The 26,588-nt window shown below is 36.5% G+C and overlaps 1 protein-coding gene across 1 annotated transcript; it reads right to left on the reverse strand.

The window, feature by feature from the left end:
• Positions 1–1,303: 1,303 nt before the first annotated feature.
• Positions 1,304–26,209, reverse strand: SLK (STE20-like kinase; the record flags this gene model as incomplete). Its single annotated transcript, XM_010285578.1, has 18 exons — positions 1,304–1,450; positions 2,036–2,149; positions 3,729–3,854; positions 5,053–5,241; positions 6,220–6,344; positions 6,589–6,718; positions 10,031–10,123; positions 12,138–12,317; positions 12,592–12,715; positions 12,989–13,119; positions 14,365–15,789; positions 17,771–17,899; positions 18,877–18,958; positions 19,649–19,843; positions 20,063–20,135; positions 22,738–22,887; positions 23,641–23,689; positions 26,045–26,209. Coding segments are annotated over 18 exons (3,627 nt in total), but the record flags the coding sequence as incomplete, so codon positions are not given.
• Between the last annotated feature and the right edge of the window lie 379 nt (positions 26,210–26,588).

Consider the following 26,588-nt stretch of genomic DNA (forward strand, 5'->3'; position numbering starts at 1 on the left):
ATATGAGAAGCATTTCAGGTTTTTCCACTGCAGATCAGTCAGGTAAATAACTTATTGTACATCTATGAACTTCAAAAATAAAAACTGCCTATGTTAGTATGTGGCAACACAAAAGCAAAACACCCGGCTTCATAAAGTAGTTCGTCTATATATTTAACTTAAATCTTTCTATAAAATGACTAAAATAAAAAAATCAAATCTAACACTTCTAATCAAATCAGACTTTAGCCATGGTTATTTATAAATATGACCATCCACCTCCACTTTCCCTATGGAGTTTAAATGAACAGGCTTTGGTAAGAACAGAAAAATGGCTCTACCCATTCCAGGTACAGTTAGAGAAACCACGTGCACTTTGCACACCGCTTTCTAAAAAATAAATTCTACAGTTTTTCAATTTGTAGAACTAACCACCTGTAGTAGCTAAGGAAAATAATAAACTGTGCATTTTAAAGTTAGCATTTCTTTCACCTTTACATATTTTAGTGCAAAATATTTTAGGGTGAGGATTTACAACAAAAATGGCAGTAGCAGCAAGAAATCTTGTGTTTTGTACAGTAACAACAATGCTAAGGAGTTTTGTGTTTTTTAAATGACAAAACACTGTCCTGTTGCCAGGATAAGCATATCTAAGTGTTTCAGGCACTGTATTAATTAAACTAGCACCCCATTTCATTATGGAACTAATGGACAAAATATGTCATGGAGATCAGCTCAGTTTAATTATGCCAGAGGTTTCTTTTTAAAGAAGTTGCAAAGGCTTTTGCTTTTACCAATCGTGTTTAAACATAAGGGTTTGTTTTTCTGATTATTGGCATGTTCTGAGTAATTAGTCTCAGTCCTTGCTGTGAAGACACTGCTCAACATTATAAAATTTTAAACCTCTCACGGCAGTTTCAGTTGTGGAATTCTCTCATGGAGAAATCAGACACTTAAAAACACAGTAGCAGAACTACTATTACACCGTTTAAACATTCACATGAGAAACCTTTTTTTGTGATCAGAAAGTGTATAATTAATATTTTAGGCTTAAAGTCAAAACCGTAGATAACGTACTTTTTGAGACGGAGATAAAAACCCCACTTATTCTTGAAAGAGCTGAAGAACACAGTATTACCATTACACACCAACACTTTTCCTCTTTCCTTCCATTCTGAGAAGTAACGAAACTGATGGTGACACTGATTGTCTCCACTGAAAACAAAATGTGCTAGGCCCTTTGATGAACACCACAGATTAAGTCAGGTTAGACGATGAGGATGCAGAATTCCAAATCGGAAAAAACCTACAGCAGTTCCCAGAGTTATGACCCAGTGGAGTGAAGGCTGGGGATTGGATAGAATTTGGAAATCCGGCTTTGTGTTGAAGGGTTAAGGCATTCAGATTCTCCAGTCATTTTAAAGAAAACTTCCTGTTCCTGCAGTTTTCTGGCAAATTCTTCTTCCAGCGTCTAAAACCAAAATCAGATTGTCAAATCAGCAAAGCACGAGAAATCTGTTATACCGGGGACATATTCTCTGATCGTAACTTCATACGCCATCATTAAAAAAGTCGCTTAGCAATTATGAAATTGCAAGACAACCAGGACACAGCAAGCGAAGAACATCATCCACCCGCAGGACTCTCTCTGAACTGTGTAAAAATCGAGTACTTTCCATTTTAAAATAAACCAAAACCAACCTTCACCACCCTCTGTCTGTTATTGAGCACTCAATTTTTATAGCAACCTACTGGCTTCTGACATATATTCCTAAAACCAGATTTACCTCTAGCTAGGAAGTTTTATATGCAAATATGCGCACAAGCCCTGCAAGCGGGAACACCGTAAGAGGCTGATAATGCACCAGCCTTTTTTGTTGCACAAGCCCTTTGCTCAGCTTTCATGCTTTTTTTTTTTACATCTCATTATTCAGTAACTAAAGCAGTTTTGTACAGTAGCTTGGTTCTCCTCCTCCTCTGTGATACTTCTTGTATTGTCTGTATTTGCCAGATCCAACTCATCTTTATTTTCCAATTCATAACTGCTCCGATTTACCTTTTTTCTTGGTCTCAATTTCTCTCTCCATTCCTTCAGTTCTTGGCTGTGCTCTTCATCTAGCTCTTTTAGCTTCTGAGTCTCGTGCTCAACCAGTAGATGGCATTTTTCATTCTTAAAACAAGATAAAGATAATCCTTATGTAAAACTAATTCAGATTAGGCAACTCAACATTTGTACAGTGACATATGTTGTCCTAATTCTTTTTAATTAGCTTATTCTGTGTAAATAGTGACGTGAATAATTACAAGATAAAACTATGTTACGAGGCTGCATTACCAAAAGCTGATCTTCCCATCAGAACCGAGAGGAGAAATACTTGTAAATCCAAATATACTGCTGAGTATCATGAAGGCAGCAGCTGACAGTGTTACTCAAAACTGTGTTTCACAGCCTAATAATGCTTTTCAAGGGCATACAGCATTTCTACTTTTCTTTCTAAAGACATTTTCTATAATTTATTAAAATCAATTACATTAAAAAGGAGGTCATTTTTTGGAAATATTTCAACTCTTGGTGCCAAGGAGCTGAGACTAACAAATGGGGCTTAGAGAGGAGAGAAATGTGCTTGCAGAAGCAGCCTCAGCATTGCCCTGTAAAAAGGAAAAGGATACTCAAACCACCCATCAGCTTCACATGCCTCTCAGTAAGGTACACATACGTCTCCCTAACTTTCAGAGGGCTTTTGCAGCATGGTCAGAAAAAAAAAAATGAAGTATTTGGCTACATCAAATATTTGATTTTTAAAAGCAGTTGGCAATGGCAGTCTCTAAACCCCATGTTCTTGTTTCTAGGGCTCCAGTCCCAACTGGGTCTGATGCAGAGTACAAAAATACAGGAACAAAAGTAACAAACACTTGGCTAGACCTGAGTGCAGGTAGGGGCCAACTTTTCCTGGTGAAGCTCAGAGTAGCCCTAATCTGCTCAGTTTGAGCTGGAAGTCTCACAAGACTCCCACGGTACTTGGGGATTTACTGAAGCGTATTAGTGGCACAGTCAGGGACTGTTATTCACAGGATGTAAGAAAGTGAACAGAGTAGAACTGGCTTCATTGGTCGTTGGAAGATTTCTCTACACAAAGGTTACCAGCAGGTGATCATTTAATGCTTTAAAACATGCTTGTGTCCCTGAAACAGGGAAAAGCCGATTTAATGGAAAAGGAGATATGGCCTCTGCTACACAGCAGCAACTTTTACAAAACACGTACCAGAAAGAGACAAAATAAGAGCTCCTTTTCACAAGAAGGGAATTCCTACTAAGTACCTTCCAGAAGCTCAAATACAAATGGCAGTCTGCACTTTGTAAAAACCACCTAATTCCCATGTATTGCTGGAAACGTCTTGTGGGTAATACCTGGTGCTGCCTACCTCCGTTTTGATTAATGACGCTTCAGTAAAATCAGGTTAAAAGGAAATGCTGCCTACAGAAGATAGCACTGGGAACTTGATAGATATTCTAGAAGTGATTATCTGCTTCTGGTTCATGCTCTTCTTGCATTTAAGATGATTTCTCATTAATTGATGTAAGTAAATGAATCTGGTTAAGCAGTATGCTGCATGCCTTTGAAAGTAAAGTTGGAAAAACCCTATACCGACCAGTAAAAATGAAAGAAGAGATGTTTCTGCTTTGCCTGCATCTGTTATTAACCCGAGTCTTCCCACTGAATGTTCATTTAATATCATCTCTTTTTAACCTGTAACTGATGCAGTTCTCTGATGTTTGCTTCACACTGCAACTGAAGGTCCCGCATTTGGTTTTCGTGTTTCTGATGCTGAGCCAGTCTCTCATTCTTTTGCCTCTTTTCTTCTTGAATAGCAAACTAGAATTAAAAATAAAAAGATGGTTTATATTGTGCCTCTAGATACAACAGTTTATATGAGTCAAAAACCTGCATGTAACAGAATGAGTACGTATAGCATAACTGAAAAGAATGGTTTTAAAGGATTTAAACAATAACTCTATTTTCTTTATTCTTTTTTAAAATTCTTACAAAGGTAATGACCTCACAGTTTTGTCTATCATTCTACTTCTCTGTCTGCACTCTAATCTTTCCTAAAAATGCAGCACATTTCCCTTCCAGACACCTGAAGTTACCTCCTAGCTTCAGAGAGCTAAGTGGCACAGCAGTGTTGCTACAAGCATCGGTTAAAGTTGGTGATATACAGCTACAGGAGACTATTTTCCAGATTTTTCATCCTTCCTGTGCTTACCATATGAAACCATGATTTGGGACTTTTGTGTATCAGTTGAAAGCAAACCTCTAAAACTCTTCACAACATTCCCTTTTAAAGAATGAGTGAATTACCTACTAAAAGCTACAGTTTTAGTTCAAAAGCTCAAGTATTCTTAAAATTATTTTGCAGAATCGCAGAACAGTTGAGGTTGGAAGGGACCTGCGAAGATCAACCCCGCCCTTCTCAAAGCAGGGTTAACTAGAGCAGGTTGTGCAGGGCTGTGTCCAGTTGAGTTCTGAGTATCTCCACAATCTCTCTGAGCAACCTGTTCCAGTGGCTGACCATCCTCACACTAAGAAAGTGTTTTCTTATGTTTAAGTTGGATTTTCTGTATTTCAGTTGTGCCCACTGCCTCTCATCCTGTCACTGGGCACCACCGAGAAGAGTCTGGCTCCGCCTTCTTTACTCCCTCCCATTGGTTATTTATACACATGGATAAGATCCTCCTGAGCTTTCTCTCCTCCAGGCTGAAGCATCCCAGGCATCCCAAGCATCCCCTCCTGTAACAAGGCCCACCCATCCCTCAGTCATCTTCAAGGCCCTTTGCGGGACTTGCTGCAGTAAATCCATTTTTGTGTCTTGTCTTGGGGACCCCAGGACTGGACCCAGTGCTCCAGATGTGTCTCACCAGCGCAGCGGGGAAGGATGACTTCCTCTGACCTCATCCAGTGCATCAAGCCAGTTTTGTACCATCTGTGAACCTGCTGAGAGCACACTCTATCCCATCCTCACATTTACATCACATTAAGCATTTACACTACGAAAACTGTTTTTATTACTTACCTGCTTAATTTTTTCACGATCTTGGTCTGGAGAGGCTAATGAATTGATTCTTAAACTTTTCTTAAACATAGCCATTCGAGTCTTTGCTTCACTTCGCTGGATTTTAGGCAGTCTCGCTCTTTCCTGAGTTTGCTTGTTCTTTAACTCCTCAATAAGGCGCTGATTATATCTCTGCATTTGTTCCGTTTCCTAAAATGTTAACCATACGGAAATGTTACAGAGCAACTACTATGTTAGAATATTTGCATCTCATTTCATCAATAAGCATGCTGTTTGAGCCAACTTCTTTCATCAGAAACCAGACGCAGCCCTAGTGATATCAATGGGGAGGAATGGGGTCTTCCGCTTATTCCAGAGAGCTCTGAGCCATGCCCAACCCCGATGAAATTCTCTAATGAATATGAATAGACATATATTTTACCAGTGGTTGTTCGACTCCCGAATTGCACTTTAAAGAGTCCATGTTATTCAAAGGGAGAAACTTTTGTGGAACTGGACTTCCGCTACTGCAGTTGTGAAATGTCAGTTCGTTGCAAGAGCCGGTGAAAGCAACAGCCATTATGGGGATAAACCAAACCAAACAGAAACAAGCCTCAGCGGAGGCTGCTCGTGCTCTGGTCACCAAGGAGATCCTATATCTCTCTGTTGGGTTTACATTTTCAAAAATTGAGCTACTCTGTTCAGTCTATTCTATAAAAAACAAAATGCCTTGTGGAAAGTAAGTGGTGTCTTCTGGGCTTTTATAGGATTTAGCTATAAAGAGACAGTTGTCAGCTACTTGCCCAAAAGCTAATCCAGTTCATTCTGCCCATTTAATTCCAGGATGATTTACTAATGGAGTAGATTTATTTAACCACAAGCCAAAGCGGTTTTGGTATATAAGCAGAATTTGCTATTCTTAGTAGAAAAAGGTTGATGTTGCAGTTGATGGGTGTTTTTTAAGAATCAAAAGGGAAAAGTAGGACCACTTATACTTCAACACACTACTAAGTTACTAAAGACAGACAATTAAGATGTTTTTATTTCAACAGAACAGACACAGCTTCAGTATACCTGTGTGGGTCTTCCCTGTGCAAGCAAACAGCTACCAGTAGAGATCATAAGACTACTTGATAAAAACCCCAGGTATTACAACACACAAAAGAAATTGTCAGAGTCACCACTAACTTTTTCATGCCTCTTAAGCAGCTGGTGTCTCTGCATGAAGTACTGATCTTTGAGTTGCTGTTTGAGGAGCTGGTGTTTCTCTTGTAGATGTCTCTCTTCCAGCTCCCAGATTGCAGCTTCGCGAGCTGGAAGAAAGAAGAATGCTGGTTCAGAAAACACAATAAAATACTTTCTAATCTACCTGCTAGTGTATGTTTAGAAGTGGCCTACAAGTGCATTTTAAGAACAATGCTACATACACGCAAGTGTTTTTATTACAGTTCTAGATTAGTCATGATGGTCTTTGATTTCATAAATTTAAGACAGATGTATTTTATTAAAATACATCACAAATGTCTGTTTTTAATGAGACAGTCTGATGCTGGATACCTCTCATGAGCTGCTGTTTGTTGTTGAGGCAGTCTCGTTCAATAGTGGCTAGTTCTGTCTTCTGCTGCTGAATAATTTTCTTCAGAGATGCATCCAGTTCTTGTTGCTGTTTCTGCACAAATTCCTGCTCCTGGTAAGAACAAATAGAAGCAAATTAAATTCTGTTCTTCTAACCACATTATATTTTATTGAAACTCCCAGTTCTCTCAGCATTATATGAAAACAAATACATCTATGAAAATTTGATCTAACATGCCTTGGCTATACAATTTTGTATTTCTTGTACTTTCTATGTAGAGAGTAGGTAAGCATATATTTAATGTTTAAATATTACCTTCAGAAATAAGACCAAAGGCAACAAACTAGCCAACAATCTGCAATTCATTCAATCTCATGTCCCCTCAAAAGAAGCTGCAAGCTCAAAGCTAGCAAAAGACAAGTACTCAATATGAAGTTGATCTCATCAACTCAAGAGTTAATTATTCATGAAGGCGTGAAAATAGAAGTATTTATAGCTGTTTTGCTTTGGATGATTAGTTAAAGCCTATTTATTTACACAGTTGGGTCTCAGATATGTGTCTCAATTTTGAGTGGTTTATCCCATCATGAATGCAAAGATATTGAGGTTGGGAGTTCTGCAAGACTGCTATGAAGACACTCAATGGCTTTCGCAGGAACTGCATTCCGCAGGACTTGTAAGCTTGTCACACCAGAGCTGGGCTGGCTCCTCGCAAAGTGATTCGCCATCTGCCTGATGCAGTCCCCATATCATCCACATCTTCCCATTATCCAGGGCGTATCACTCTACTGCATCACATCATGAAAAGCAGGCAGTAGTGAGAATCTCCCTCCCATGCCCCAAGACCATACTGTTGCCTTTCTTCTTTGCAACTATCAGAAAACCCCAAACACCAAGCATCTACAAGCATGCAAGCATGCACACGCACACACACTCTTTAAGAACAAGAAATTAAAGCAGATGTTTCTACCATGATATAAAGGTCAAAAGAAAGGATGATGGCAGAGTCCTATCAGAGCCAAGGTGGGCAGCTGAAGCATTTGCTGTTACACATAACAAAGCAATGTTAAAGATGGTCTGTTGGAAGGGAGGTGGGATGAGGCAGGAAAACAGTACTGGGCTACAGATGATCAGTGGAAGGGTCTCCTGAGCTATGTGTTTTTATTTTATTACTGAATCTATGCTACTTGCTAAAAGAGTTGTCAGCAACATATGGAATTAAATGTTCATTAAAAGCATTTTTTATTACGACCAGGAGAATCCTTGTTTTCGTCTTCACAGAAAGTTATTAACGGATGAGGCTTTCATCTCTCTCTCAGTAGCATTACACTTAGACAGGTAATAGGAAACCAGAGGTGGAGTAAGTTGGCGAAAAGTTCCGACAGCCTGAGGGTACAGAAAGGACTGGAAGGCCATGTCTGTAAATTCAGTCAGATATACCTAATCAAACATATGGACTGACAAAAAATACTGCTCTATTTCCCTTTCTAGATGAAAAGGAGAAGAAAACGACAAGTTTATTATTCTGAGAGTGCAGACACATAATTAACACTGTGTTTAATTTGCCAGGAATTTTTTTGATTTGGAGGGAGTGGGGGGAAATCTTTTCTAGTGTAAGTCATGGTCAAAAAGCAAATATGCTTGAGATTTGTTCAATCATTTAAGTATCATTGCTGCTCTCTCTCCGTGGTAAATCTGCTTAAGCAGTTTTGTAATTGCTATTGCCGTAAGATAAACCAGGCAATCTCAGAAAACACTCTAGCCTTTCCATTTCCCGCATCTACTCAAGTACCACGTATAATAAAGATCACACTTTACTGAAGAATATGTTGGATGGTGTAAAAGGCAGACAGTGCAAGGCAGTCTGCCTTTTTAAAATCACCACTTGGCTTTGCCCAATAAGCATCTTAAAATAAACTTGGATATCTTTAAAATACATGGTTTCACTGCACACACAGCAGAGAAGTCACACATTGTTTCTCACATGTGCTGAACAAATAATAAACACCAGAGAACTGTATTATATTGCATTTGTGTGAAACTTGTGTCTTGCCCAGAGTTAATAACTACTGTAATTTTGATCTTTATACTATGAATAGTGCATAATTACATAAATTTGTGCTAACTAGTTTGGAGATAGCAGTGATATTAATCAGCACATATGAGCAAAACAAGAAGAGAAAACACACATCTGGAAAATTAGGGAAATAAAACTTTTTTTGCTTTGCATTTTAAGACTTACATCCTGCATTTGTGCGTTGAAAAGTGTACATGAAGACAACTGAAAAGACTGAATCATAACCTGAGCAACGCCCTGTGGGACACAATGTACTTCCTATGTCAGAATATAATGAAATATAGTTCCGTTCTTAAAACAAGAAGAAATGAGATCTGCTGTGTGTTAGTAATACACACTTAAAATGTCAAAGCTAATCACACAAAAGTAGTCACTGACAGAAGTTCCAGATATTCTAAAACTAAACATCTGCACCTTGTCTAGTACTTATCATCCCAAGTAAGGGTATTTTACCTTTAAAACTGCCTCTTTCACCTCTCTTACTTGAACAAATAGAAACCAGCAAAGGAAACAAACTAAGTGACTACATACACTATGAAAACTTGGGTTTTTAATTGTTTCCTTAAAAAGTTCAGAGACGCATATCCTTGGTGTGGGGAGAGCACTGCAACTCAATCCCATTCCCATCCTGGGAAATCCCCACTTGAATTAAACACCTAATCTAATAAAGTTGCTATTATTTTCTACTAGGTCACTCACATAAGCATTTGATCTTTAAGTTACTCAATGCAAACCTACTCTGTTGTGGTACAAACTCACCCCGTACAGGCTATCGCCATCACAAAGCCAATGTTTTTCGCAAATACTAGACCCCCTTTCTAGCCAGGTCATATAAAAGCAGCAAGTCTGAAGGAGTGAAGCTATAGATGATGTCTTGTAAAGTTTCCATACACCTACACTTTGACATTTACATAACTTCATTTTACCGGCTACTATGAACAAGGTGCCTCACGCTTACATATTATATTGATTTTCCTCTCCTGCACTTATATTGCTCAAAACTAACTTCTGAACGTAACCTTTATAATTTGATGGACCTGTGGGGTACTTACCACTCGTAAAAGCACTTTAAATAAACTTGCTGTAGAAAACAACAGCGGTCTTTCTTGGTACAGTATACAAAATATTGCACTTAACAGCACAAACCTGGAAATTGCTGGTCTTACATTTCTACATGGTATACTCTATGGGATGTGAGACAGGAGTACTTGAAGAAAGAGAGCAGTACGTAGGGTTAGTTTGAGTTAAGTTCCATATTCACTCAACATCAACAAGAAGTGAAATCATCAAGCTGTGTGACTACTGCTGCCTTTTGTATTTTAGTAGCTTCAAGCTGCCGTTGTTACCTGAGCATGCTGGCTTTGTGCAAGCTCCTCTTTCTTGCGTTTCATGAGCTCTTTTCTCAGCTCTTTTGGTGCTTTCTCCACTTCACATAAAACCTACAGTGTATATAAGCATGCAGAAGGTGGCAAAAAGAACACTGTTTCTCCACAGCAAGCGTTACTGTGAACATAGGACATGCAGGTCAAGCACTAGAGGTACTGGGAAGCGTGCATTATTCCAGTGGCAGGGATGTTATTTAGTGAAAAGAGCTTAATGAAAAGAGAAGGAACAATACATGCTTTATGTATGCCAGCGCAGCACAGAAAGGAGGTATATGCCAGCCTCTTTTTGCATGCAGATGCTGCCCGGTGCTCGCAGAAATGGCTTGCGTTTTCATGCAGCAGCTAGCGAAGAAAACCACCACCTGCAAAAGTGGCATTTTCTTGAAGCACTATGGCAAAAGGACTACCGAGTACGTTTACCTCATGGTAAAGCTGTGAAAAATGCTTGGAAGTTTAAAATAACTTCCACTGAAAACCAGCTATTTCTGACACTGTCTCAAACATCAATTTATAAGATGCCATTATTAGTGTCTCCAACCATAAATGACATCTACAAAGCATATGTCTTTAAAGTAATCATACAAGCAAATAACAAATTAACTGGTTGTAAGTGTTTGGTTCTGAAGAATTTAAAAGCAAAAATAATAACTAAGTATTTTCAGGAAACTTTTCATGACACGTATGCTGCAATGGAACGTGTTTCAGTCCAAGGTGAATTAAACTAGATTAGTAGAAAGATTCTAAATATAAAACTGGCTAAATCAACTATTAATCCGTTAATTTGCTGATGTGTTTTATTTCTTTTTAAGAATTATAAAAATGTAACATTGCACACTCAATATAGCACGTGTAGTTTTAGAGCACCAGCTGCATTTTCCTTCAAACTGTAAATCGCCGCCTTAAGCTTTAAATACAAAACTATGCACCCAAAAACAAATGCCTGTTTGTTTAATAGTGGAAGCATCATCAGAAAACAAGAGTCCAAATCACCACATGCTACTCCTGCTTCCATGAAAGAACTGCTTTTAGCTCAGAGCAATATGTAAAATTCTTCCCGCTTTCCCATGTAGGACCCAACCACCAGTAAATAGAGAGAGACTCAAAAATGCAAGAGGTACCGCAAAAGAAGAAAAATTGTTATTTACACATGAGCATATGGTTCAAACTGAATACAACTTATATTTTTTTTATGCACTTCTGTACTACAGGACCATTCTATGCAAAAGCATGGACAATACAGATTTCTAAAGAAATCTCTGTAAGTCTAGTAACTATTAGAGCAAACACTAGAGCCATTTATATACAAACAAGCACTACAGAATTTATATGAAAATGAAATAGAACAGCTTTTAAGATGCAAAATTCATATGGAAACACATCACCTTCTCTTACTCCAATGCAGGCAAATTAATAGCATAAGGTGTCAGTGTCAAATGTCATTTATTTTGCCTTAACTGTATGACACATGAAATCAACTATAGAAGATTTTAGGTTATCCAGACTTTTTTCTCTTGGCTTTCCTTTCCGAGTTAAAACTAAATCCATATAACTGCTGTCACTTCATAAAAAGGAATTCTAAACAACCGCAGCACACATTCAATAAAAATCTAACAAATTACTCTAAGAAAAAGAAACCCATCTCTGGGATTTAAGTAGTTCTCTGCAGTCATCACGTCCATATTCTTTTCTTCAAAATTCTTATTTGATAAGTACTTACTAAGTAGTTATAGCTGGATTTGTTTAAAGTAGAAATCTCAAATATTTTTCACAATCTTTAAGAATAATTTTTTTCTTGATTTAATACTTGAGAAAAAATATTTTAGTAAAGATTCTGTAAAAAATAAAGTCTTCTAATTTGGTAATGTTTCCTAGATGAAGTCAATACCTAAATCTTCCAGTTAGCTGTCTGTATTTCACTTTAGGCAGTAAAACAAAAGAAATAACACTGACTGCTAGTAACTCTTCCAAAACTCCGCATATCAGGTTGACAAAGCTTCTGGGAGACCTAATCTCAACCGTTTGTACGCCCATACTTCTTATTTTCCATATTACCATCATTGTCTCTTACCTCCTTTTTTTTGTTCTTCAGCATGTTCTGGAATTTGGACAATTCCTTCTCCTGTTCTGCTTTGATGCGTTTTGCTTCATCTCGTAAACGATTTGTGTGTTCCTGTTCCAAGCGCTCTATTGTCTGTTTCTGCTGCTTTTCCAGATTTTCTATTTCTTGATCATACTGTCGCTTTTTACTCTGTAAAAATAATTTGGCATCATTTTTTTGAATACTAAATTCTGTTCAGTGAAGTCCTGTACCACAGCAGAGGATGGCCACAATGAACCTTTCTGGCAGGCGAGTTCTAGCATACAAGCTGGGCACCCCACAATGGAAAATACTGCCATTTATTATAAAGAATGAAAACTAAGCTATAGCCATCATAAAAAGAAACACCTGATTGCTGCTAGTAGTATTCCGACTACTCCATCAAGGTGTCATATTTTAAGAGTACCAAAATCCAGAAACTCACTGTCATTTCCTGCTCAAAACGTCTGTACATCTGCTCTCGTTGTTGCAAAAGCTTATTACTGAGTTGCTGTTGGGCTCTCTGCTCCTCTTTCTGAAGAAGCCTTAGCTCTCTTAGCTCTTGACGTCTAATAATGAAAAAGAACACTTAATATTGGTGGGAAAACAGAAGAAGTGGAAAATTACAGAAGAGGAAGAAAGCATCTACAACTTAGGTCCAGTAAAACTACTTTTAAATTGATTGTCTTATTAAGAAACCTTTGCATTCCTTTCTAATAACAAAATAATTGAATTTAATCCCCAATTATTACAGAAATAAGATCATTATGCCCCTTCTTTTATTCAAAGAGAAAAAAATTAGCTGCTAACCCCTTGTAAATTTTACTTTTAAAAACACTTACCGTAGGAATCGCATTTCTTCACTTTTTGAGTCATTTTCAGTAACTATTTTTGATGTGGTTACACTCACTTCTACTCCATCAACAACAAACTTCCGAGTTTTCTTTAAAGTTTTCTTCTGTCTTCTAGTTTCCTGAATAAAGCATTGGTAAGTTGTTCTGTATTTAAGTTATATCCTTTTTTCATCTTTTTTCTTAATATTGAATTACTTCAAATATGTCTGTGGAGGTCTACCATACAGTAATCGGGAGTTCTTCTCACTTACCAGGTACCTCATAAATCAAGTGAGAATTTGTAAAATTCTAATGTACTTAAACTTCCTCTAGACAACAAAGGAAAAATGTAATTATCATTCTAAATTGCCAGAAGAAAAAAAAATAATCTAGATAAACGCTGAACAGAAGTGATGCAGTTTTATTTTCAAGAGCTGAAGACAGCCGCAATTATTGTTTGCTTCTGACCACAATTTTCCCAGACACCAAAAAAGATATTTAATTCTGAAAAATAGTATTGAAACAGAACAGCAATTTATTCACCTACCCACTTCTGCTTTGGAAATCAATTAAACTAGCAAGTTTATTTATTTATCCTTATATGTTAGTCAAAAATCACATGATGATCTTGACAACAGAATTGGAGAAATCTCACTTCTTGGAGCTGCTGTTGTATCATTAAAAGAGAAGAGACACCCCCGGCTGAAACCGCGTCTCCGTGGTGTTGGGGCTACTGCAAACACCTTGAAATCACGCTTAGCACAGCTATGCCAAGTTATGATTTTAGGGTTTGGTTTTTTTTTAATTTCCTGAGGATGTGTGGTTTTTTTTTTTTCCTTCAAACCCACGGTTACACAGTTACTATCCTAGTATGGCTATAATCATATCAGTATAAAGATATAAATAAAGTTCCTAATCTGCAACGTGCTTCCTCTGAATAAGCTCATTCATACCGGCATAATGCATCAATATAGTACAACCAAAGGAGCACAGTGTTTGGCATAAACAAATGTGAGACGCTGTCTGCTTTAGATCTTTTAAATCTGAACAGAGAGACAGAAGATGGAATTCAATGTCAGATTAGTTGTTTTAAGCTATTTGTCCTGGTATATGCTAGTTTACATTTTAAGAACACAATTATGTAACAAAATAAGAAAATAATTAGCAGCTCTGTAGCTCCTGGCTTGGCTGCATAACTGCACGAAATCCAGACATTGTTAGAGCACACAATTTAGAATACTTCAGTTTCTACAAAGTTTTACATTCCACAGTGTCATACTAGTTCCTCGCTCAATTTTCTTTGTATGAAGGTCAAACTTGGAGAGAATTTTAGGGTCACACTCACATAGGGTGTTATATTAAAATATATGCTTGCTTATACTTACCTGTAAAGATATTGATCCCGTCTCTTTGTTTTTACTAAGGAAACTAGAAATCGACAAGTTCAAATCAATGCTGCTATTATCAGCCGTAGAACCAGTGCCTGAATCTGCATCATTTTCCTTCAAATTCTCCGATTCTAGCTGCTGTAAAGTTTCAGTACTGTCTTGATTATCCATTTTGACTTTCTCCTCATTTTCTTCAGTGCTAATACTAATACTGGGGACTGGAGTGACTTCAGAGTCATCAGCTTGTTCACCAACAGTATCTTGAAGCTCATTCTTCCTTATTTCATGAGAAGTAACGCCTGAATATTCTTTGTCTACCTGAATATTCTTTTCCTGGATATCCTCAGGTCTGTGCTCTCCTGAATTTTGGTCCATATCAGTCAGTTTATCCACCACCTTGTTAGAAATATCCTCAGGCTTGCTCTGTATTGCCTTCTGGTCTATGTTGTCTTTTCCAGAGTCTTTGATCTCTGTTGCCTCCATGCTGCTTACATTACAAATATCCTCATTTTCACTTTCTGCCAGTTTCTTGTCTACTTTGATCGCTTTATCTGGGCTTTCTGATAGAGTTTCTTCAGAGCTGATTATCTCATGGACCTGCTTCGCCTGACTTTCCATTGACTTATCCTCTGTCTCAGGTATTTTATCCCCCTCACTGATCTGCGCCTCAGCAATACCACTTATCTCCTTAATGTGGCCAGTTCCATGCTTTATTAGTTCCTCTTCTTCATCAGCCACTTTATCTGCAGCATTAGGTAGAGTTTCTGTAGTGATGTCTATTATCACCTCTTTCTGAGCTTCATCTATATCTTCCTTTTGCTCTGTAGTATTTTCTGCAGGGACCTTTTCTTCCTTACTTTCCAACAGATCTGTTCTGTTGTTCTTCTCTTCTTTTTCACCAGTTTCCTTAGAAAGGGCTTCTTCAGTTTCTACACTATTTTCAGTTGTAGGTACTATTTTCAATTTATTGTCTTCTGTCTGTTCATTTCCTATGTCATTTTCTTTCGCTTTTTTTAGATTGGGTTCATCCTGTATTTCTGATTTTGTTACCACATCAAGTTCTTTCCCTCCTTTCTGGGGTTCCATATCTTCATGTGCTTTTCCCAGGGTCTCTGTATTCTTTTCAATTGGCAATATTTTGCCTTGCTCATCTTCACCAGTTGGCACAGAACCATTCTGCACTTTCACATCACCAACAGTGGTATCGCATATATTATCAGCTGTTCTCCTGAATTTAATGTCCTCAGATCCATCTCCAGTTGTTTTGTCATCTGGAAATATAGAGATGACTTTGTCCTCAATCACATTACTTTCTGTTTTCTCAGAAAGAGATTCCAGAACAGAGGCATTCTGTGAAAGTTTATCCTCTTCAGAGCTGGCAATACTAAGGTCAGAAGACGCACGCTTGTCTGCGGGCAACTGCTAAAAAATTAAAAGAAGAAAAATATTTAATAATTTTCTAACTTAATAAAAGCACAGTTCTCTTGAAGAATACCTGAACAGAGGTGAATATTTTATTCACAGGCAGAGTTGTATGAATTTGATAATCTCAGAGTACTTCACTTGGTATTACCACAGAATTGCATGAACTGCAGACAGGCTCTGAACAGAACAGTTTCACAAGAACACTCTTCCCTCTCTTATAATTTAATAAAATACACTGTGACTGAAGGAAAGGGATCATGGTCAGCCCTCTGCCTCACACACTTAACAGCATCTTCAAGAATCTTTTTCTGATCACACTGTTTTTTTTTTTTCCCAGTATTAGCTCAGTTCCCCAGTAGTGCCAGCTACAGCTGGATTTGAAGGACACGTGTCTGTGCCAGTTTGGCTAGGAAGAAGCTGTGCAGCACTGATAAAATGCTATATTAAGACCTTCTTCTGCTTCATCAAAAAGAAGATCTTTCCTCGTGTTCTTTGTTAAAAATGCTTGCAAATTTTTTGGTCTGTTGTTTAATCACTGTGAAACTCCATTAAAATGATGAAAACCTCCAGCAGATTTGATTAAGTGGCAGTACAGAACTACAATAGAAACAGTTACACAGCTGTAGAAATTGCTGCTGCCAGCATATGAATGCATGTTATCAGATGACATACAGGCGTACAAAAGAATATACTAATAAAGTATCATTTTAACCATAATTGCCCTTTCGCTCTTCAAACTGATTGCGGTATCTCTCCGTCTATATTTACTGTTAGAACCCTGTAATTTGCAGATCAGGCTTCTGATGTGCCACTGGGAACATACTAGGTGAGCTATTGTAACGTGCATGGGTTTGATAACCCATTTCCTACCTTAAGGTTCTTCTAAGCATTCAGAAAATAATTCCTTTTAAGTTAAAAATGCATTTAAAGGATTTCTTCATGTAATTCTAGAAGCTTAGTGTTGAACTCCGAGCAGTTTTTAAAACGACCACAAGGAAATATCTCCTTCACAGTTTCCGAACCTGCTGCTTGTGTCGAGACACTTGACTCACAGGGTGGACTTCGCCCCAGCCCCCGTGGGGATTGACGGCTTAGCAGCTACTCAGCAGAGCGAGGTGCTGGGTGATGCCTTAGGAGATGGACACTAAGTCCTGGAGCAAGTTGGTGGGAATGCAGGCTTTGGATCTGCTGGGGCCGACAGGGAAACCGGTATGAAGGGCAGGGGACCTAACTAGCTTGGTGAGGGGCGAGGAGGGAATGGAGGTGTGCCGCTTGTGTATTCGGCTTTGTTACCATTGCTGGTAATGGCAGCTACTGGTGGTACTGGTCACTGTCCGTGTTCGTAGTGCTCGAGCCAGTTAAGTCAGAGGGCACACTACCGGTATACTCTGCAAGCTACTACCATGTAATGGAACTTCATGGCTTTAGCCTTTGAGGAACTGAATTTGCATTGTAAGATTCTGAAGCAGCTTTAGAAATACACTCACAAATGCTACCTTGTCTTGGTAAAACATAGGGGTTTTAGCTTTTTTTCCCCTGACAACCGTGCTGTAAAAATCACAAGAGTAGTTTATAGTTAAATGGTCAAATTATTTTCTGACCTTCCTTAACATTTTAAGCATCTTATGAAATACAAACATACGATTATCGTTCATCTAATCATTTTGACTTAAAACCATTTATACAAAAATCAGTATCTGATTTCTAAAATTCTACATTACATATACATGTAAAAATAGATGAAGATAATATTCTTTATTAGATAATATTCTTGTTATTAGTTCTTAAAGAATTTAAGAACATGCTAATTTTGAAAATGCTGACTACTTATTTTGTAGTAAGGTTACAGTATGTTTATGCTGTTATTCTTAGAAGACTTGATACAAAAGTTAAGTAGTACATCAGAAATTGGAGTTCTCCATAGGAAACTGGTGTTTGAAACTAGCTGCATATTTAAAAAAGTAAGTTTTAAACTGACCAGAGAATTTTCTGTTTCTTCTTCTTCATCCTCATCTTTACCATCTTCAACTTCCTCTGTAACTTCAGCCTTAGCTTCTGCAATCAATTCTCTTATTGGTTTATTGGAAGTAACAGTAACAAATGGATGCTTGTGAAAGCAAAAAATAAGTACAATATTAAGTGCCGGCTTCATTGTACACAGCGGGAAAATCATAACTTGAAAGAAATCAGAGAAATGTTACTTTGGTTCTCTCAAACTTGAAGATTCATAGTTAACATTAATCATAAGTGTCTTAATGTATTTTTTTCCTGCATGAGCTTTAAAATCAAAACATTTGTATTCAAATATACTAAGTAGTCTAACAAACTTGCTAAAAATAAAAATAAAATTCATTTATACTGACCTGTTTCACAATCCAAAGAATACAAGTAGAAAGATTTTTTGAAAGTTTTTTTTTCCTGGAAACGGGTTTCATTTCCTTTCAGTTCCACAGTTAAATTATTTTCTGACAAGCTTTATCTAGAAATATTCTTTCTAGAAACAGTCTGGTTTGCCTTTAGAACAATTTTTCCTAATAAGAACATAGAATTCTACATTTTTCTTTAAGAAGAAACAGCTACCTGTTTTCCTACTGTCTGAATCTTCTCTGCTTGGCCCTACTGCTTAAATCTATTCAACATATGCCAGATGTATTCTGGATAAAGTAAATGAGTGCTGACGTTAAACAGAATCAAATGTACCTAGTCACATCTACTCCTCTTTAGCTATTCTGCAGTGACAGCATTATAGAGGAAGGCTGACCACTAAAGCTTTTAAAACACCTGTCAGCAACTGACTACTTATGTAAATGTCTCCTTCATCCATTTTAAGTGGCAAAGTATAATTTAAATACTTATGCAAAGTAATCAGTTATATTACATCAAAATATATAAAGAATTTGATCTGCACTTTGTATCATTTAATCAGATTTTACCAAATAAGGATCAATGCAACAATGTTAAAAAAAGACTGCACATGAACACTTAATTTTAAATTATTTAAATAGTGTAATACTGATCTGCTTTTAAAAAATACAAAATATGCTTGCCTTTAAACAATAGTTCTGAACAATTAACTCTTCCTACCTGTAGAAGTTGAGTTGCACTCCATCTTGCATCGACATTCTTTTCCAAACATTTCTTCAGAAAATCTTTAAAATCTGATGACCTAAACAAAAAGCAAACGAGTAGTAGTTTTTCTTTTGTCTTGACATCAGACTACTGTATAGTGAAATATTCTTTTGCTTTCACATGAATCTACACTGCAAGTCCAGGTCCTGCTATTGATTTAGAAAGTCACAAAGGCAGTATGGGAATGCAAAGACCAATGTGGCACAAATCAATCTAAAATGTTCTTCCGTTTATGGAAGAGTTTACTTTTGGCTCTGGATTTATGATACACCGTATCTGCTATACCACTAACTGAACCAAATAAAGGTATTAAAATGACCAAATAGATAACGGCTTTTTAAAAATGTTTTCTTAGTAAAAAAAACACTTTACTCTCCTTTCACCCGATTTTCTTTTTCAGGTGGTCTTCAGGTCTTTTACTGCATTTGTAAAAAGCTAGTTTGTATGCATTTTAATGCAAAATCTGCAAAATAGTTCGGTATAAAAGCTTCTACACAGAACTATGACAAAAAGGCCATAGTCCCAATTGTATAAGGAGATCTCTATATACGTATGTATACATGTACAAACATATAGAGAATATGTACCTGACTTTATGCGTAAAGTTAGTCCTATAATTTTAACAGGTCTACGCCCATGAATGTAAGTTTAGCAAATATACGACTGGGCATGCCTCATACTTAGAATCTATGAATTGTGTTGGGAAAGTTGTAAATAAGTTACTAACCATTTTGAAGGCTGTGCTAACGTAGGTGGATCGGATTTTGCTATTTTCAGGAGCACTCGCATTGGATTTAATTCATGATGAGGTGGCTCTATTTGAGCCATTTCTATTAAAGTAATGCCAAGAGACCAAATATCAGCCTTGTAATCATAAGGCCTGTCTTTAGAGGTCTCACACATTACTACTTCTGGAGCCATCCTGCAAAGAGAATAATGAAGTAGCAGATTAAAAAACGCACTCTTATCTGTTCTGAAAAAGGCTGTAAAGTAGATAAAATCACTGAAGCATTTTTAAGCAGCACATTCTGCTCTCACTTAATATATTTACACAGTATTATATCAAGCTCGTAACATTAACAACAAAGGTAATATTAAGATATTAGTTCATAGTGAAAAGTCAGCAAAACAGTGCACTTACCAATACGGTGTACCAATAAAAGAATCTCTTCTTTGTATTGTTCTTGTGTTTTTAGCTGATACTCCAAAATCCGCTTAAAGTAAACAGTAAAATGCTATTAACTGGGTGTTGGAAAACATACTCTATTTTACAGCTGTCTTTTAAAATATTGTATGTTCCAGAGCAAACATTCTACAGTATTAAAACTTCAAAGTGAGGTTAAAATATTTGTGTTTTGACAACTGAGTGTCAAGGTTCTATACCATAGATACTATTCTATACCAAAAGGTATTGAATAAACCTTATTCTCCATTGCTAAAAAAAGTAATGCTACTGTTGAGTTGTGTGGGACAAGACTGATGCATCTATTTAATGTAGGAATAAGTAGGTTAAATTATTTTAATTAGAAAATAATTTCTTTAGCCTATGAAGGCTGTATTCCTCAGACCTGGCATGTTAACGCTCTGATTAATTCAACAACTCATTTAATTTTTAATTTCAGGATTCAAATTCTCATAAAGCTAGATTTTCCCTTTATCTTATGGGTTTCTTTCCACATGCCTTTTAACTTTACAGTAAATATCTGAAAGCTCACATATGCACTTTTGATGCAACAACCAACTATAAATTTACTTTATCTTTGCAATTAATATTGCTTGTCTATAAAGCACTAGATTTCTTGCTTAGGAAAAAAGACGACATTTAAATAAGTGTTACATGCTTATTATAGACACAACTTTCTTAATGAAGATCTAGAGATTAGAGCAAAGGGACAAAACAGCCATATGTTGCAGTCTTTAATCTGTACAAAATTACTTGATGGACTCAACACTTGAGAAGCCTAATTTTGCTCTGTTGGGGGGGGGAAAAAAAAAAAGGATTAGAGAGAGCTATTTGTTAAAACATAAAATCTGAAATCTTGAGGGGCTACAGATACTGAAATAACAAAACTCACAATTCTTATAAAAATCAAATGCAATGAAGTAAATTTATTTGCCATTCACATATTTGTAAAACAAGGAACTTCCCATTTCTTTGTGTACCAGAAGCAAAATACAAACAGTTTAAAACAAATAAAATGCTCTTTCAAGGTATGCTGTACACTTTTCAAAACTGAAGTAAATCCTTTTTTAGAAATCTTAATTAGCAAACCTGAATATATCACTAAATTTATGTGTGGAAGAAATCTCCCTGTCGTCTGAACTGTAAAGTAGTATCTTGACAGCCTGCACAGTTCTGCACATCAGCTAAGCTTGACAAAAAGCTTAAAATAGTTCCAGTCTGTATGAGGAGGAGCCAGGTCACGTGAGGCAAACAAAATGAAAAGCAGCAAATTATCCTCTCTCTGACCATGAGACTCTTGCTATGATCTGTGATTTCTTTCACATTAGTACTAAGAAAATAAGATAGTGGTTCTATTACATTTCTAAATAAGGCCTATGAGACTTAGCCCATCGCTAAATCTTCATCCTTCCAAGAAAAAACAAAATAGTAAAGTTACCTGTACTTTGTGGATGAAGAGAAAGGCACATGCAAGTATACGTACAAGTAATAACCTTATGCAAAGAAATCCATGCAAAAAGCACAGAAACACTTAACTGGTCAATCTAGCAAAGCAAGTTCTTAAATACTCTCAACTTCTCAACAGAGACTGTGCACTACACCTTGCAGAGACACCACGATCAAACAAGTTAGGTATTAGATATATTTGTGAATTTGGACACATCTTGCTTACGCTTAAAAGGAACATCTGTAGCAAGGCTGGGAATTTAGATCCCCGGTTCACTGTGGTGATCTTCCGATTCTCCTTACCTTTACTGCCTGTGTACCTTGCATCCAAAGAAGTATAGCTCATCACACATGTTACATGGAGAGCAGTTTTTGAAACCTGAACGCAAGCTGCTACATCATGGAACTATGACATTGGTAAAGCCACTGTAAAGGCTGACAGCTTATATACATTTGCGCCTGATGAAACCCTGAGCAAAGTGGATCCAGACAATTTCTATCTTTTCCTGGCTGAATGAAGGGATGCTGTTCACAACCAGTAGTCCTTTGTCAGTTCTTCATGGAGGAATCCTAATGGATTCCCTACCACATCAGAGGGAAAATGTGGATGATGGCTTAAATTCAGATAAAATAACAGGAATCAACAATAGAAAGCTTGGATTAATTTTCTACTGTTCTATCGCCACTTCAGTGCAATGAGCAATTAAAAAAGGCATGGAAAAACTAAGTTGAGTCATTAAGATTATTAGTTCTCAGTAATGGAAGAGACAACAGTACTAGGTACTGGGTTTTGGTGATTATGAACAATGCTCGTCTTCTGAACTAACAACTTCAAAGGGAAGTTCTGATGTTACCATAGTAAAGACAAGTGTAATTAAGAACATTATACTAAGAAACAGTAGGACCTGTGTCTGACTTCAGGCAACTTGGTACAGATATCGATATGATGCCTACCCTGCTGATTTTGAAGTCTGAAAGATCTGCCAAGTATGGTTAGGACATTTACTCAAGCTTCCCCGCCCCCCCGCCTTCAGAGTAGCAAACCACTTGCATCTTAAAAAACTCTCATTGTTAGATTGATATTTAAATAGGTAAATACTGAACTCTGCCAAACTACAGCCTAAGGAAAACACAATTGTAAGACCACACAAAGTTCTGGGAAAGGCCTTTGTATGCAACATGCTTACCTAGTTTAATGTCTCCATCTAATGTGAAAAGAATATTGCCAGCTTTTAGATCTCTGTGGATGATCTTATTTTCATGCAAGTAGTTCAATGCTTCCAGTGTCTGCCTGCACACCACTTTGATCTGCGGCTCTGTTAATGGCCTTTCAAGTTCTACAAAAGAAAGAACCAGAAATAAACAGAACATTTTTGCATTTTATGTTATGTATTCATAGCAATCAGTACCGAGGTATACGTGAAAATTAATCAATCAATGTGAAAGATTCTGAACATCATATGTCAGAAAAACTTCTACCTTAAATATTTGCTCCTTGCAGTAAAAATTTCATCCCCTGTACCCAAAACCCTCCTCATCATGAACTATGTATATCTACCTATCTGAACTATGAAAAAGCTATACAGTTTAGAGATTGGTTCTTTCATATGGTACACCTAAATGTTAAAGACTAGATCCTTTACTTACTGGTACAAGCATTCACCCAGTTTGTGGAATAAGCACAGAAAAATCTAACTTTAAGGTCGATGCAATATAAAAAATTAGCACAACATAATTTGGAAGATGGCAGGGGAAGAATGACATCCTGAAAAGGGCTCATATAGTTTATGGTATAGGAACAGAGAACTCCATAAGCACACGAGAACAACTCATCACATTCACACAAAGGATCAGGATGAAAATGTGTTTTGAAAAGTAAACACTTCTAAAGTCAGAGAAAATTAACCTAACTTAAGTTATAATGTCCATAGATACAGGTGTAAATGCTAATTTAAAACCGCCAACATTTAACACATATCAATTACATAAATATTTCCATTGCAAAACAAAATACATGTGAAACTAGTCTTAAGGTATATATTATAATTTTGAGATGTTATTGAGTTTATTATTTGAAAGAACTTATTTACCCAACATTACTGCATCTACTGCTCCACCTGCGCAAAATTCAATCAGGATCTGTAAAAAAAAAAACAAAAAACCAAATTACAAATTCAATAGTTCTGCTGAACTGAACCATTGATTAAGGAGCATTATTGGGAGACCCGAGTTTCAGACTATTTGGCCTTGACAGATTATTTCACTAACCTCTGCAAAATATTGATACTGTCACCCAGCTAAAAGTAGGGCTGTGCTGCTTAAGCAAATTATTTAAAAAGTGCTTGGAGAACCTCATACAAAAGTCTTAATCCAAAGATAAAATTTCAAAATAAAACTTATAAAACATAATAGTCAGCTTCAATCTGACTTGTTGTAATGTGATTTACATAATCCCTGCAAACTCACTTCTTGATTATTAAACTCTATTTCTATAGTGTAATCTCTCTACGAAGTTCAAGTATAAGAGGACTTATGCATGATTTTCCAGCAGCAGATGTTATCTCCTCTACTGTTTCAGATGAGATGAAAATATGGAAAAAATACTCTTAAAAGGTGCAGAAAATGAGTAAATTCAGACGTTTACATTAATTTTCCTCCATCTTTATTGATGCCTACAATACATCAAAGCTTTTATCCCAGAATCTAATAATACTAGAACAACTCCACCTCAGTTCTCGGTTTCCATTTGAAATAAACAGCAACTATTTCTGAGGCTCAAACTATACTGACATGTAGGACAGAAAGAACATACAGAAAGGAGGAAGAGGGTAGACGAAGGGAATGAGGAGGGCAAGAAAGAGGAAAGGTCATCCAAGACTGATACACCACCCTTCCTTACGTGTTTTTCTCCTTTAATTTGAACTTTAAACATTAAATGACAATTTTCAGTCTCACAACTAATGAGTATTTCTTGTCAGAATCCTAACAGTCAATATTCTGGGAAATAATATCTCAATTTTTTCCTTTAAAGTACTTTTAAAATCAGAGTATAATTGCCCATAAAAGAGGAAACCTCAAATTATACCTTAGACGATAACACTTACATATACACCACTTTTGTTACATATTACTTCAAATTACTACTATAATTAATCCTCACAACAATGGTACTAACCAATGTATTATATAATGAAACTCTTTGTAAATCCTTTAAACCATTATTCCATTTACATGCTTCTGCATACCTACTGCCGAGTAAGTTGAGTGTGAAAAATTGTAAATAAAGAATTTCTTTCTCTAAAATTTGCTGTTTGATCTGACAATCTGACAAAGGCCTCTTTGGCAGAGAAACTGTGTTTCTAAAACTGGAAAGCAAAAACATATTTTATGTCCAACTATCATTCTTTTCTTTTTTTCCCCTCAACTAAATTCTGTTTACTCACCACATCATTATAACCTTCCCTTTGCCACTTTCATGCCTCTGCATTTCACTATAATTATACATCTACAATTTTATTTTCAAACTATTTAGTCCTCTTCTATCTTTAGTCCGCCAGTGAAGCCCATCCACGCAGTTTCATATTCTGCCTTTAAGCATACTTGCCTTTATGCTGACCTTTATGCATGGAAATTTTTTTCATTTTTCACTGTTCTATACAATATCATTTTACTCTGCATTCAGATCACACAAAGTTTTTACAAAGCTTATCAAAATAAATCTACATCAGGAAACAAGATATTCCAGTGTTTTCATGCTTAAAGGATAAAGCATATTTGTAAGAGTCCAAGGAAATTTTCTTTTACTTGTTTTAGCTATCTTTTAAAATTATAAACCCTTTCTAAAAAAAAACATGTATTCTTTGTACAATCCAAAAGCACTTATAAATAATGCATTGGGTTACGTAAAAGAGAAAAATTGTATTTTCATAGCTAAAGCTATTCAGTGCACAGGATATAGCAGATATACCCTGAAACATATGCCCACTAACTATACTTCCATGTACAAATATCTAGATTTTAAGTAAATTAATTACGGTCTAAGTCCTGGGTAAACTGTCCTGCCTGGAAATATCAGTGAATTCAATTGTATCTAAAATACATACTTCACAGACTGACCTTTTCATCACGTTATTTATTTTTCAGCTATGGATTCTGAATCTCCCTCTAAATCGTGCAAATGTAATTAAAATCCGAGTCCTGCTGTTACAAGTAAGCACTAAAAACTATCAGATCATTTTGGTATATGGAAAATTTCCAAATTTTTAATTCAAAGTCCTGACCAAATGACTCAGTGTAGCTCAATTTTACAGTGACAATATCCTAAAAGACATACTCACAATATACAAATTAGTTTTGAAACTGAAGTTGTCACAATAGTGACAATCCAGAAGAAATGTGACTGACAAGTGATCTTTTAATAAAGCCAAGGGAAAAAAGTAATTTCAACAGCCTTTTGAAATAAGTAAAAGCATTTAGGGAAGAAAAAATACCTACCCAGAGATTGTTTTCATAGTAGAAAGCATCTAGGAGCTTAACAATATTAGGATGATCACAGGATGCTAAAATATCAATCTCAACCATGTAATCTTCAAGTTCTTCTTCTGATTTAGTATCAATCACCTTTGCAGCAGCCAGTACTTTCGTTTCTTTGTTCTGAGCCTATAAAAGAAAAGTCACAGAAAATATATATATGTGAACGTCACCAGAAAAAACCAAAACGAAACAAAAACCCCTCTTTTGACATTTCTGTACTACTTTCCTGCCTTTAGTTTGCTTCTCCATAAAGAGAGAATACCCGCATATTAGAGACTAGGTAAATGCTAGAAGAAAAAGGGTTTCATAACTTTTCTCAAAGTCAAGAAACAACGAAGGACAGGAATATAAAAATACTTAATTCTCATCACATTCTTCAAACCATCATGCAGTCAGTAGCTTAGGGTCGTTACTATCTCGTACTCCTCAGACAAAGGTCTGCACTGCTCCTCAAGAAACCACCTATTAACCCCCGGCAGCCTCCACCTCCCACTTCTGCCTGCAC

This window comes from Phaethon lepturus, unplaced genomic scaffold, assembly GCF_000687285.1.
Source record: "Phaethon lepturus isolate BGI_N335 unplaced genomic scaffold, ASM68728v1 scaffold21624, whole genome shotgun sequence".
In the NCBI taxonomy this organism is placed as follows: Eukaryota; Metazoa; Chordata; class Aves; order Phaethontiformes; family Phaethontidae; genus Phaethon; species Phaethon lepturus.